The sequence below is a fragment of the Plasmodium vivax genome, chromosome 6, assembly GCF_000002415.2.
Source record: "Plasmodium vivax chromosome 6, whole genome shotgun sequence".
Lineage (NCBI taxonomy): Eukaryota > Apicomplexa > Aconoidasida > Haemosporida > Plasmodiidae > Plasmodium > Plasmodium vivax.
The window spans coordinates 121821-135466 of NC_009911.1; the positions used below are offsets into that span (position 1 = coordinate 121821).

Genomic DNA, 13646 nt, shown 5'->3' on the forward strand with positions numbered 1-13646 from the left:
TTTTTCCCCCATTTGGCTAGCTCGCAATAACAATTTGGACATTTTTTCGTTTTGCCTGACTGTGCAGTGAACCGCTCATTTTACTGCTCCACTTTGCTGCTTCATTTTACCGCTTTATCATTTTCTTTTTCTTCGCAAAAGCGTGTTTGCCACGACCCGTTCGGTAGTGGCGTTCTTATCCAACCTCGCGGTGGGAAGAAAAAAAACAAAAAAAAAAAAACAGCATCGCAACGATTATGTGCGCGTTTACTTACCGCCCACACGAGCGGTGCGGTACGTGCATGTGCAGACTGCGCCCAGCGGAAGAATCTCAGACGAGGAAGTGTCACTTACACAGCTACGCATCGTCCTCCAACTTGTCCAAAATTTTTTGCAGCGAAATTTTTGTCTGCGGTTTGGGGTCCGCCGGCAAGCACTGCATTTGTAGCCTAGCGAGGGGGGGGGGGGGGGAAAGAGGGGGAAGTTCAATGTGCACATGGGCCAAAGTACGAGCGCGCAGAAGTGCCACTACACAGGGGAAGCGGTGCAAACGGGAGCAACACAAACACGCCGCTATACACGCGCTACCGCTCAAACTCACTTGCTGAGCGACTCGCTCGTGTTGTTTTCGCTCCTCAAACTGCGCAGGGTGGCGGAGCCGTGCTCCTTCTTGTGCTGGTTCGAATGCGCGTCCCGTCGCAACTTGGGCCGATTAGCCACCCCCAAGTCGGGCGGCATCATCATGTAGTCCATCGGCTTGCTCATCAGCTCTTCCACCAGGTTAGCAGAACTTTCATTTTGCTCCCACTGCTCTCCTTCCTCTCCCCTCCGCACATTCACACCGTTCGTTCGCTTCGACAAAGGAGTCAGCTTTGCACACTGGCGATGATTTAAATGGCCCCTCCTTTCCACTTCGCTATCCTCCAGATGGTCCCTGTAGATATGCTCATCACCGCCATGATCTCTTCCTCCATTTTGGAAAAATGTCTCGATGATAGCGTTTGTGTTGCCTGGACTGTTTGTCTTCGTTTCACCTGCACACGGGGGTTCGTCTCCGCCAGGGGGCTCATCACAAGGGGGCTTCTTCAAAGCGTCTCCGTGGGGGGGGTTACCCAAGTAGTGCTGGTAATCGTCGTACAGGTATTCCCCTTCCCACTGGGGATCTCCCCCCAAATGGGGATCTCCCTCCAAAGGGGACTTACTCTCTTGTCGGTTCTGTGCCTCCTCAATCTCCAAACCTTCACCTTTGAAAGGAGAGAGTTTGGAGGGGAGCATCTCCCCAGGGTAGTTCCTCCCGCTGCTTCCACGCGTGTACCCACCATATAGTGCCTCTTCCGATGAGCAGCTCCCATTCGTAATGATGCTCTTCCTTAGTGGCCCCCCCTCAAGGGGATCATCTCGCGCGTCTCCCCCCGAGTGGTCATCACCCATGCTGTTACGCGAGTTGTTCAGGGAGTGGTCACCACTGCGGTCCCCATCATGACCGTCGTTGCGGAGAGCACCCCCGCGCGCGAAGCGACTGGGCACGCCCTCCCCTTTTTCCAACTGCACAGCTGCCCCCCAGTTCACGTCTTCATTGCTCCTCGTATCCCGCAGCTTCCTCTTGACAATTGGGTGGCTGTCCCTGAGGATGAGGTTGCTCTGCTCGTCGTCTCCCCCATCCGATGCGAGCTCCTTCTCATTGGGGTTAAACGGGGTAACTTCCTCGTTCACCCGCCTGTGTGGCAGTTCCTCCGCTTTTTCTTCCTCTTCTAAACCTGTGAGGACCCCAACACTGTGCTTTGCCTTACTCGTGGTGATATTCATCTGACTGCCCATACCATCGGTAGAGGCCTCTCCAATGTGGTCACCCCTGGATGATGGATCGCCACTTCTCCAATTTTCCACTCCAAGGGGGGGCACTTCCGAGGGGGAACATACACTGCTCATTATTCGGTGGCCACTCAACAGACTTGCACCACGTTGCGGTTGGCCTACCTCGTGGGGGAAGTCCCCCCAGTGAAGGGGCTCTGGGGGGTAGGGAGCAGCCTGCTCCCTCGGGAGGGGTCTCTCGAGGGATCCATCCCAGTTCACCTTGTGAAGCGGTTCCAGCGGTTCAAGCGGTTCCAGCCGTTCAAACCGCTCACTCCGCGGGCACTTGACAATTTGGTTGAAAATGACGATGCTGCTGCCCCTGCGGACGATGAAGGCGTTGGCCGCGTCGTTGCCGTGGCGGCCGCAGTAATTCGTGGCGGAGAAGAGAGTGAGCAGCCGCCGGCCGTAGCTGTACCGGAACCCCTCCTGCACACACTCGTGTCCCCGAATGAGCATCTTCAGTTTGTTCCTCCGCAGAAAGGAAGAAAGTCTCCGCTGGCCGAACTTAAGGGTGATCTTCCCTCGACTGGAAGGAATGACATCCTCCCCATGTGCCAGCCTTTCCAAGAGAAACACATCCTGCTCATCCTCATAATTAATGGGATCGGACCACAACGCGTCGATAATAACCTTCTGAACATGTTCATACGCATCGTTGCTACTTCTATTAACAAACTGAGGGATGACAATCGGTTTGGGGATAGCTGCAAAGTCTCCTACGTTCTGGAGACTGTCCCCAATGCCTGCATGCACACAGAGAATGTTCCCACCTACCAGCACGGAGAGGGGGAGGAACTCCAGCACGTCATTAACCCGGTTGAACAATTCATACGCATGAGCTTCTATTACTTCCTCTTGGTATTTGATCAGCCCCGCTGTTTTTATATTCCTCTTCATCTTCTTTTCTATGTCTGCGTAGAACCCATTCACGTAATTGAGTAGCCTCTCCTCGTGGTTCCCCCTCAGCAGGTATATGTGCTTGGGGAACAGGACCTTCAGACTCAGCAGCAGGCAAATCACCTCCAGCGAGTGCTTCCCCCTGTTTAGGTAATTCCCCAGAAAAACGTACTTCACATCGTTGCTACCCGTGTGGGGGGCAGCTTCCTTTTCTCTCCCCACCGATACGGACGTGCCATCCGTGTGGGGGACAGTCTCCCTTCGTTTCTCCACCGATACGGACGTACCTCCCGTGTGGGGGACAGCCTCCTTTAGTTTCCCCACCGAGACTGACCTACCTCCCCTCATGGCCACCTCCTCCACGGACAGCCACTCGTTCGTCCCTCCGTGCAACGGCCAGCCGTACATGTTAAAGAAGTCCAGCAAATCTAAAACGTTCCCATGCAAATCTCCAAACACTTTGCAAGGGAGCTCCACCTGCTCAATCGAGTCCTCTCCCTTAAGCACCTTCGCGGCCTCATCACACAGGAGGATGACATCATTGTAGGAGCATGCAGCTGTGCAGACGTCATCAACCTGCCGACTGTACTTCTCTCTCTTCCTTCTGTAACTCACTCTGTAAAAGGTGGTAAAAATTTTAAACGCCACGTCCTGGTTCAGCCCAAAGAGCTTGGCCTTCCCCGTCAGGTGCCTCTCTCTGTACGCCTTCACTATTTCCTTCATCTGCTCCACGCAGTTGCTCCAGCTGCGTTCGGGGCCGGCGCGGCTGGTGTGCTGCTGCTCCGACTCCTCATGTATGTGATCCCCCTCATGGACCCGCTGCTCCCCAGGGGCGCTCTCCTCCTGGTGACCCCCCCCGAAATGCGGTATGCTGTCCGTGCTGCTCTCCCCGGGGGGCGCGCCCAGCTGAGCATTTGCCTCACCGCCTGCCACCACGTCGCTCTCTTCCACTTTGTCCTCTTCCCCATCGCTTACCTCCTCTTCCCCCTCGCCAACCTCCTCTTCCCCATCGCCAGTCACCTCTTCCGCGCTGTTCACGCCGCCCCCGTTTGGGGCCTCATTCGAGTGACCACTGGGGGGTTCCTCCGCCGCGTCACCGTCACTCTGCGGTTGTTCCTGCGGTTGTTCCTCTGGCTTCTCCTCCGGTTTCTCCTCTGACTGCTCCTCCTGTTTCTCCTCTGACTGCTCCCGCTTCCCCCCCTCTGTGCCACCCGCCGGTCCCTCCTGCACTACCCCCTCAGTGCCGTCTTCCTTTGGGTCATCCCCCCCCCTAACGGAAGTACCGCTTACCTGTGGGTCCTCCTCCGAGTTGGCATCCCCCGTGGGAGACTCTCCACTGAACTGTGCAGAGCTGCACTCCAGCTCGTTGCCACCTGTTAGCTGCACACTGGACGGATTCTTCGCCTTATTAGCGGCACCACCTGCGTCCACCCACGTGGTGAGGCCGCGCCCCCCCGCGTAGGCATCGAGGAAGCGCGCCTTCACGACGCTGGCCACGTCGCAATTGGACCTGAGGAGGTTCTGCGTGCCCTGAACTTTGCTCTCCAACACAAGGCGATAAAACTGATCGTAGCTAACTCGATGACACTTCCTCATGAGCTTGTCCCGTTCGACCGCCACCAACTTCTTCATCTTCTTTTTATTTCCCTTCAGTTCCAAATGCTTAAACTGTTTCGACAGTTCATACAGGTGGTACATAAAAACGAACATTTCGCTTCTGCTCAAGTAGCCGTCTCTATCCAAATCGTATGCCCTAAAGATCAGCTGATGCCTTAGCTTCCCTGCGTCCTTCCTAATGTCATTCTGCATCTGCGGACTGCACGCCAGCATGCCAATTAGAAAATCAGATTCGCTCACGTAGTACCTCCTGCATCTGTCTAGGCAATTAAATATGAAAAGGATAATCTTCTCCGAGGCAAACACCCCTCTGTAGTCTTCAAACATTGCCTTGAACCGTTTGAAGGAGATGCAGTTGGGGTACTCCGTGTGCGCGTACTGGTTGAACAGGTACTTCAGGAAGATGACCTTCTCCACCACGCTGTCGCTGCAGCGTTGGTCTGTCTCGTTGGCGGTTTCTTTAGCGGTCTCTTCGCCTGTCTCTTTGGCGGTCTCTTTGGGGGTCTCTTTGGGGGTCTCTTTGGCGATCTCTTTGCATGTTGCTTCCCCCTTGCCAACCGCTCGCCCAACCAACGCGCCCCCGCCGGTGCCGCGGAAGGCTTCCCTATTATGCCCGTACGCGTCGAACAGTAGGCTGTACAGCCCGTGCCTCTCCACCTGACCGTCCTCGTTGTGAGACGAAATGATGTTTTTCACCAGCCGGTTGTGCGAGACCCACTGGGTGAAGTCGCTCTGATTGTAGGTGCACTGGGCGGGCCGGCCCGCATCCCCCTCGCGGGCGACGCTCTCCCCACTGGCCGCCTCTTCACTGGCCGCCTCTTCACTGATCGCCTCTTCACTGACCGCTTCTTCACTGGCGAGCGCGGCCACCCCGTCTTTGTAGCTGCCTTCCTCCCAGCTGGCCATAACCCCCCTTTGGAGACTCTCCCCCGACAGCCTTCTACCAGCAGCTTGGCCATACCACTGCTCACCGCTCTCGTAGCGCCCCCCCCCTACGGCCACCACAGCGCATCGATTGCTATCCTCTGCACGAAGGAACGTCTCGTTGCTCCCCCAGGGAAAGCCATTCCTCGGAAGGCTCTCCACCGACGCATCATCAGGGTAGCACTTCCCCCGGGACACGCCGCCAACGTCAGCGCCAACGTTAGCGCTATCGTCGAGATCTTTGTAGCTATACTCTGAGGTCCTGCTCAACCGACCACTGCTCAGCCGGCCACCGCTCAACCCACCACTGCCCAACCGGCCACCGCTCAACCGACCACTGCTCAGCCGGCCACCGCTCAACCCACCACTGCCCAACCGGCCACCGCTCAACCCACCACCGCTCAACCCACCACCGCTCAACCCACCACCGCTCAACCCACCACTGCTCCACTTGTGAACCAACCCTGCATCTACTTCCTTCCCATTTTGATCCCATTTCCTGAACCCATTTCTTGTCTCCCCATTGGCTGGAACTAGAACCACTCCCATCATCCCTTTGGGAGAACCGCCCACCTGGTCGTAAGGGACACTTGGAAGGGTGTAACAATTGGAAGCCTCGCTCGAGGGACTCCCCACTCGTTCTTCCCCCCACCAGGAGTGAAGAACCTCCCGACGTATGCTCCGGTTAGAAGACCCCACACAATTAGCATTCATTAAAGGTGCCCGTTTGGTGTGTTTCATTCCCACGGGGGGGAGAGCTTTCATCTGTCCGTTCGTCTGTTTGGTCCCCTCCCCGTAGTGATCACCTGCGTAAATTGGTTCCATCCCCCGGGGGGGGCACCCCGCATGGGCTTCCTTCACCTTCAGGACCCGCTGGCTATGATGAGCCATCTCGCTCACGCTCCTCCCCCCGATGGTATTAGCTTCTCCGCCCAAGTGATACACCACGGGGGCGTTCACCACAGGGGAGTTTACCCCCGAGGAGTTCACCCACGACGAGTTCACCCCTGACCAATTCACGCCCCTTCTGTCATCGCTCCACCGCTTCCCACCTTCACACTGATGCAGCAACGATGGAGACCCCCCCGCGAGGCTCGCCTGACTACTCCCATCGTAACTGCGGCGCGCCCAGTCCACTTGGTAACTTCCCATGCTGCCCATCTTAAGCGCAGCCAGGCTGTTTATCTGGGCGGTTGGAGCTGCTTGGCTCCCATTTGGCGTGCCCCCCTTTAGCAGGGCTCCGCCCGCCGACGTGTGGTATCCTCGTGCATATGCACTGCCCGGATAGCGCTGCTCCGGCATGGTCACACAGGGATGGTTCGGCAGCGCTTCACACAGGCTGTCCTTCCTCGTGACGTAGGGACGGTTTCGCCCCGTCTCAGCAGCGTTCCGCATTTTACCCCCCTGAGTTGCTTCCCCTGCAGTAGCCCTTTCGGACGGAGCGGCCCCCAGATGGTCACTTTCCCCTGGGTGGCACAGTGAGGAGATTAACTCGACGAGGCTGCAAGAGCAAAAGTAAATGTAAAAAATACAAAATAAAACAAAACGAAAATGCATTTACACACCCATCTGTGCGCACACGCACGCACACATTTGCTCACTTGTGTGTGCCGTCGGGGGGGACACAGTGAGGGAAAGACTGCTACCCCCCCTTGGCACTTCCGCTCTCCCTTTAGCTGAATTCCTAACCCCGCGCACGCGCCGCTGAGTTGGGGAAGCAGCGAAGGGGCAAAGAAAACAACGCGGGTGAAGCGAGCAAAACGAGCAAAGTGAGCAAAGCGAACAAACGAAGCGAACAAAAAAAAGCTAACAAAACAACGCGAATAAGGCGAGCAAAGCAACGCGAATGCGGCCAGCAAAACAACGCGGACGAAACGAATACGCGAACAAGCGGATGTGGCGAAAAGGCGATGCCGACTCTGCTGGAGGAAAGCAACACACGGCAGCGCGAAGGAAACGCGGATAATAATTCTTCCCCCAGGGGTGAGCTGCGCTGCACAGTTACACCGCATACGTGTCCATATGCCCCGCATACGCGCGCTGCTCACTGCTCACTGTTCACCGATCGCCCCCGACGATGCATTCCTGTGCACGGCTGACCGCCGCGTGCGCGCCCCGAGAGGGAAGCGCGCGAAAAAAAAAAAAAGCAGAAAGGCAGAGAAGCACATAAGAAGAAAAATAGAAAAACCAAATAATATCTCATCGTATCGCATCACACCGCGTGAAACACACCCGCTGACGACTCGCCATTTTCTGGAGTCGCTTTGGACAACTTAGCTTGGGGGCTCCTCCCTCGCGCCCCGTCCGCGCCGCCAACAGCGCCTCCAACCGCGAAGAGCGAATTTTAAAAAGTTTGCGCATAGGGTGATGTCCCGGTTGGTAGGAAGTTATTTTGTGTTTGGCCAGAGGGGGTGAACAAAAAAAAAAAAAAAGGAAAGAAGAAAGGAGGGAAAGAAGTGCCGACGAAAGATGGCAGACGAAAGATGGCAGACGCGCGGAAACACACTGGCGAAAAACCATACGCAGTGGAAAGAGCGCCGCGCGAACAGAAGGGCTAACCCTGAGCAAATGAAAAGCGCGCCACGTGGCGCCTGTGCAGCTCCGTGCGAGCAAACAAACAAGGGGAAACACGCCGCTGTAGTAACACCGATGTGGCAGCAACGCTGTGGCACCCCCCTAGCGAGAGGACACCTTCGCCACGTGCACGGACTTCCTGTAGAAGTAGTACGACTGAATATCCAACAGCAGCAGCAGCAGGATGATGAGCAGGAAGACGTAGAAGCGAGAGGAAATAGATTCGCACTTCTTGGTCTCCTCGTTCAGCGTGTAAAAGTACCAAACGGAGCAGTCGGGGTCCACGCAGATGTTCAAGGCGGGCTCATAAAATTGATTCCCCACACACTGGGCCCTCTGTGTGCATCTGTCATTTGAAGAGTGGTACTCTTTCTTGTTGGCGAAGCCGACTCTGTAGTTCTCCTGGTCCACCACGACGTAGAAATTGTTTATTACGTATGTGCCGAATTTGATCAACGGCTTGGTGGTCCTCCCGCTGTTTTCGCTGGAGACTCCTTCGTGCACGTCCGGCAGCACGCAGAGGTAGCCGTCGTTCTGGCCCTCCTCGTTGATGATCAGGTTGTCCAGCGGGATGTGCACTTCTTGGATGCCCCCACGGGGGGGGTCTCCACCGATCTCTCCACCGCTCCCCCCCCCGATGTTGTTGTCGCTCACCGTGTCGTTGTCCGAGAGGTAAAACTTGAGGACGGGGAGGGGCCGGCTGCCGGGGTCCACGGCGCACATCCGCGGCACGGTGCCCTCGTCAAAGGTAACCTCCTTCCTCTTGGGGATGCACCTCTCATCATTCTTGTTCACGGGTAGGTACTCCATCAGGCTCAGCCAAAACATCTTGGGAAGTACCAAACACTTGCTACTCAAGTCAATCACTCCCTGCCAGTTGCTACTGTACTTTCCAAAAATATTATTTTGACACACTTCCAAATTGTACAGGGTAAACTGCATGAAGGAGTCAGAGAAGATCCCTCCTCTTTCTCTCGGCTCCGACCATACGATTGGCCCGAAGCTTTTTTTATAATCCCCTATGTGTATTTCGGATGTGCTTCCACTCGGCTCTGCCGCTCCATCTGCTTCGTTCGAGCTTGCCTTCTTCGGAACGAACTTAGCGTAGGATGAAGCCCCCCTTTTGGAGTCCTCCTGGGTAGGGGACTCCACGAACGGTTTGACCGAACCTTCCGGCAAATTGACATCCAGGGCGTAGAGCGAGTTGCTCTTCTCGACGATGGTGTTCCACGCGCTGACGTTCCTGCAGCTGAGTTCCCTCCCGGCCAGCCCCATCATCCCGTCGGTGTCTTTGAAGAGGCTCCACCCTTTGTAGAGGCTCAGGTCCGTGACCAGCTTCACGTCTGTGTTCTGGAAGGTGGCGTCTGTCTCTCCGCCAGCAGCGTTCGCGTAACCCACTTCTTCCCCTCCACCCGCCGCGTCCCCTCCACCCGCCGCGTCCCCTCCACCCGCCGCGTCCCCTTCACCCGCCGCTTTCTCCGCTCCCGCCGCTTTAACCAAATCGAGCACCTCCACGTCGTCCGAGCCCTCCACGTGGCTCTCCGTGAACTTGAGCGAGTCGTAATACATGCTGGGGTACTCCGCCTTATTCTCCAGCAGCAAGTTGCTGTCGCTGTAGCACTCGTACGACTTGGACAGGATGGCGGGCAGGCACAGAAGGTCGTTGTTACACCACGTGGAATTCCTAGACGTGTTGGGATCGTAGCAGACCCGATTCTTCTCCTCCCCCTCCTCATCTACGTGGCACGCTTGGGAGTCCTTCATAAAAACGTATATGCCCTCCACTCTACTGTTCAGAGCCAGCTTCAACGGCTGTCCTCCCACTTTCACATTTGTATATAAATTCTTGTTCTCCGTAAAATGCACATTTAATACACTCCCTTGGAAGGAACCATCTGGGCTATGTCCACCGCTGGTCGGTACTTCCAGATGGTCACCCATCACAGACGAGAGCATTCGCTTGGTCACCTTATGCCTACTGGGGAGCATGTCAACGCAGCTGTAAGGGGGACCACCCCCCAGTGGAGCTGCTTCTCCCCCGTCCCTCTTCCCCTTCCACGTGATCCACTGCACTGTGTTCATCCCAGATGGGTTTGTCTCCCCTTTGGGGGACCCCAACAACCCCCCTCCGTATGTCTCCTCTTCCAACTGTTCACATTTTACGTTTCCCAAGTTGTACACGCGCGGGGTATCCTCACCAGGGTGGTCATCCCAACTGCTCATATGATCATCCTCCCTGGCTACACCCAAGTGCATTCCCCCATGCCACTTCCCCTCCCCCCGCAGGAGCAGCGGCAGAAGGAGCGGCAGAAGGAGTGGCAGAACAAACCAGCCTCTGCATTTTACATGACGCAAATCCATTAATTCGTCTTACACGTACAGGCATACATACGGACGGAGGTACACACATGTGTATGTGCACCCACAGTTAGGGGGGGAGAGGGACGCCTCGCCGAAGCGCTGACGCAGTTGTGCCGAAGTTGTGCCGCACTTCTGCCGCAATCGTGCCGAAGTCCTTCTCCACTTCCTCACCTCAGCTGGCCAAATGAGAAACGAGGTGGACCGGGAAAAGCAGGCTGCGCGAAGCCAAGGCGGCTAAACACAAGTCGAACGGGGGCGGAGGAAATCTTGTGATAAATCTGGCGATAAATCTGACGATGCGCGAATCAGACCACACCAAAGCGGTCGAAAAGCGGTTTGTTCATCCTCGGCGCGTCAAGCAAAAGCTAAAAAAGTTGAAAAAGTTGAAAAAGTCGAAAAAGTTGAAAAAGTTGAGAAACTCGAAAAACTATAAAAACACATGTTTCGTCGTCATCCCTTTGCTCAATCCTCTTTTTCTTTTTTTTTTTCCCCCGCCATCTGCCGCTTTAAAGAATGCATGTAAGATTTGCATAAACATACATACGTACATACATGCGTATGTATATATATATATATGTTTTTTTTTTTTTTTTTTTTTTTTTCCTTTTTCGTAAAATTCACCTCCCTGTGGAACAATTTCAAACCCGTTCGAAAATCACAGGGCGTAAAAAAAAAAGTGCGAAGTTGGGAGGGGCCCCCTTCTGTCAACGCGATTAGCGCGCGCATGAGGTATACCCGGTTGGCGATTCCTCTGTTTGGTAACTCCTCTGATTGGCGACTCCTTTCATTGGCAACTCCTTTCATTGGCGACTCCTTTCATTGGCGACTCTTTCCTTTGGACCAACTTGACCTCCTTCCTTTCACTTCTTTTCCCCACGGTGAGAGATGCGGGACCGACGCGCGAAGGCGCGGCCAAAGATGGGACACTACCACGTGGGTGTGCACAGATGGAATGGAAAGGGAGGGGCCGCTGGCGATGCGGTGAAAAGTCGCCAGGTGTACAACCCTATGGGAACACACCCTCGCAGCGCCAACTGCCATATAGGAATCTCCAACGGGGAAAACTTACACCTTTGCGAAAGGGGGGGAGACCAGTCGCGTCCCCCTAATCGGATTGATCTTTGCGGGTGTACCTACTTGTGTGAAATTTTTTTTTCTTTTTTTCCCCCGCCCCTGAGTTAAGCATTTCCAAAATGGTGTGTACGGACGGACTGCTTATCGTCCATGTTTAGAAAAAAAAAAAAAATAACATCCTGGAGAATGCCTCCCCACCTAACGTCGATTTTAATTTTTCTACCGATCGGTTAACGCAAAGTAGTTTCTTCTTCCCAACCATTCGATCTCTCTTTTTTTTTTTTTTTACAAAGAAAAGGCACCCATGCGTGTACCATATTCAGGTCAGCTCACCAACTCGCTGATAACAGTTGCATGTACGTACACCTCTCAGACATGTCGACTGTGAGTATCGTTGCCCCTCACCTCCCGCGGTGTGCTTTATCTCTTGGTCCTTTTCAACCGCACGCTGTTTGTCTCCGCGACCGTTTTTCCTTCTTTTCCCGTTGACCGTGCCTTTAAACCACTCAACGCCATCCCGCATGTTCCTCCCCGTTCAAATCTGCCACAGCCGAACAGGAAACACAACAAAGTGTATAACAATAAGCCCTCCACAAATAGGTGTGCATCGAAAATAACCTGCAATTGCCGCTGCTCCCTCCTGTGCGTCATTTTTTTTTTTTTTTTGTTTTATCTCATCCTTTTCCTTCACGTGGAAAATAGTTAAACCCTATTTTTCCTACACTCAGGAGTGCACATCATTGTGCATTGTTTTTGTACCCTGCAGCTCTGCAAACTTGCTCTGTTTCCCCCTTGTTTGTTTGTCTGCCTGTCTGTCTGTTTGCCTGTTTGCCTGTTTGCCTGTTTGCCTGTTTGCCTGTTTGCCTGTTTGCCTGTTTGCCTGTTTGCCTGTTTGCCTGTTTGCCTGTTTGCCTGTTTGCCTGTTTGCCTGTTTGCCTGTTTGCCTGTTTGCCTGTTTGCCTGTTTGCCTGTTTGCCTGTTTGCCTGTTTGCCTGTTCTTTTCTTTCTTTTTTTTTTTTTTTTTTTCTTTTTTGCCTGAACAGTAATGACTTGCTCACCCGTGCACAACCTCCCCCAAATGGAACGACAATTGAAATTGAAATTTTTAAGAAAAAAAAAATCTTTTTTCAAATCATGTAAGCATCCATAAATAGATACACTTGTGCTCTTCACAGAGTGACCATTTGGGACTTGCGCTCAAGCTATGAATCGGTTAACTAGGAATGGGCTTATCAGTTTATCGGTTTATTTTATTTTTTTTTTTTTTTTTTTTTTTTCACTCCCGCCAGTGGTAGATCACAATTATCTAGTGATGGACGTCCGTTCCCTTGACAAGAGGTTACACGAATGTTCTTTTCCCCCCCCAGTGTGTGTACCCCTCCGAAATGGGGTTCCAATTTTTTTCACCCCCGAGCGGTGCACAGTTCGGGCGTGTGCGTTTGGCGGTGAAATCGCCTGACCCGCTCATATCGCTGCAACGTTTGGTGGAAAAATCGCCTGACCCGCTCATATCGCTGCAACGTTTGGCGGTGAAATCGCCTGACCCGTTCACGCAATTCCGCGCAGCTGCAAAGACGACGTCGAAGATTTGGACACTAAGAAGAGGATAATGGTTACACGGCAGACGTGAGCAGAGTCATCTGGGATGGCGAAAGAGAGGGAGAGCGAACGAGAGGGATAAAATGCCATTCCCCGCAGCCTCCGCATAACCAACAAACGCCAGGCATTGCAAACTTCATCCTCCCCCTTCCCCCCACATTTTTTCGTTCAACGGCACACACGTAGAGCATGCTCATTATGTGTAACTATTACTACATCCTGAGCAGTGCGCAGATCTATTTTAAGCATTTTAAACGATTGAAATATTACAAAAAAATGAAAAAATATACGAATAAACAAGAAAAAAGTTCTGGAAAAATGCACTTTCGCTCCTTGTCCAGAATTGCTAATCGTGCGACATATTGCGACCTTTTGCAAGAAGCAAAAAAACAAAAAAAAAAAAAAAATATCGCTCATTTCAAGGACACAGAAAGGGCAAAGGAAGCACATGCCGATCGAACAAGCGCGGATGACCCTATTCACCATCACATGCTCGATGCATTTGAAGCACATTATAGGGCCATCATAGGTACACTCACCATGGAAAATGTACATTCCTTGGCAAATGAGCTTCAAGATTTTTATTTCATCCCAAAAGCGCGACTTATTAGTTTACATTACACATTAATTGTAAAAAATATGTACGACGATTTAGATTTATTTTTTAAATAACTACGCAAACCATCGCTTCTCAAGTTGCTCATCGCAGAGGAGGCGCTGCCGAGTCGTCAGCTGACAACGGACACACCCTTCTCGAGAGCGCATTC

At 53.4% G+C, this 13646-nt stretch overlaps 4 protein-coding genes across 4 annotated transcripts, besides 8 other annotated features; 2 read left to right on the top strand and 2 right to left on the bottom strand.

Annotated features, from left to right (window-relative positions):
- Positions 1-337: 337 nt before the first annotated feature.
- PVX_001775 (erythrocyte membrane-associated antigen, putative) lies at positions 338-6432 on the bottom strand (the record flags this gene model as incomplete). Its single annotated transcript, XM_001612665.1, has 2 exons — positions 338-428; positions 581-6432. The coding sequence occupies 2 exons, from the start codon at positions 6430-6432 to the stop codon at positions 338-340; spliced, it is 5943 nt and encodes a 1980-aa protein (XP_001612715.1).
- Positions 5579-5723: a microsatellite.
- A 568-nt stretch (positions 6433-7000) lies between the features above and the next one.
- Positions 7001-7160: a microsatellite.
- Positions 7161-7610: 450 nt separating this feature from the next.
- On the bottom strand, positions 7611-9801 carry PVX_001780 (hypothetical protein, conserved; the record flags this gene model as incomplete). The annotated part of the gene is made up of 1 exon (XM_001612666.1): positions 7611-9801. One exon carries the CDS (start codon positions 9799-9801, stop codon positions 7948-7950), a length of 1854 nt encoding a protein of 617 aa, XP_001612716.1. The 3' UTR covers positions 7611-7947.
- Positions 9802-10750: 949 nt separating this feature from the next.
- Positions 10751-10791: a microsatellite.
- Positions 10792-10793: 2 nt separating this feature from the next.
- Positions 10794-10825: a microsatellite.
- Position 10826: 1 nt separating this feature from the next.
- On the top strand, positions 10827-11527 carry PVX_001782 (hypothetical protein). Its single transcript, XM_001612667.1, has one exon. It carries the CDS (start codon positions 11092-11094, stop codon positions 11386-11388), a length of 297 nt encoding a protein of 98 aa, XP_001612717.1. The 5' UTR covers positions 10827-11091; the 3' UTR covers positions 11389-11527.
- A 274-nt stretch (positions 11528-11801) lies between these two features.
- Positions 11802-13551, top strand: PVX_001783 (hypothetical protein; the record flags this gene model as incomplete). Its single annotated transcript, XM_001612668.1, has 4 exons — positions 11802-11880; positions 12570-12618; positions 12847-12892; positions 13066-13551. 4 exons carry the CDS (start codon positions 11802-11804, stop codon positions 13549-13551), a joined length of 660 nt encoding a protein of 219 aa, XP_001612718.1.
- Positions 12092-12269: a microsatellite.
- Positions 12286-12323: a microsatellite.
- Positions 12535-12567: a microsatellite.
- Positions 13273-13296: a microsatellite.
- Positions 13552-13646: the final 95 nt, after the last annotated feature.

Bases quoted from the DNA above. Each gene is read 5' to 3' on its own strand.
- PVX_001782 (XM_001612667.1), top strand. From the start codon at position 11,092: ATGCGGGACCGACGCGCGAAGGCGCGGCCAAAGATGGGACACTACCAC.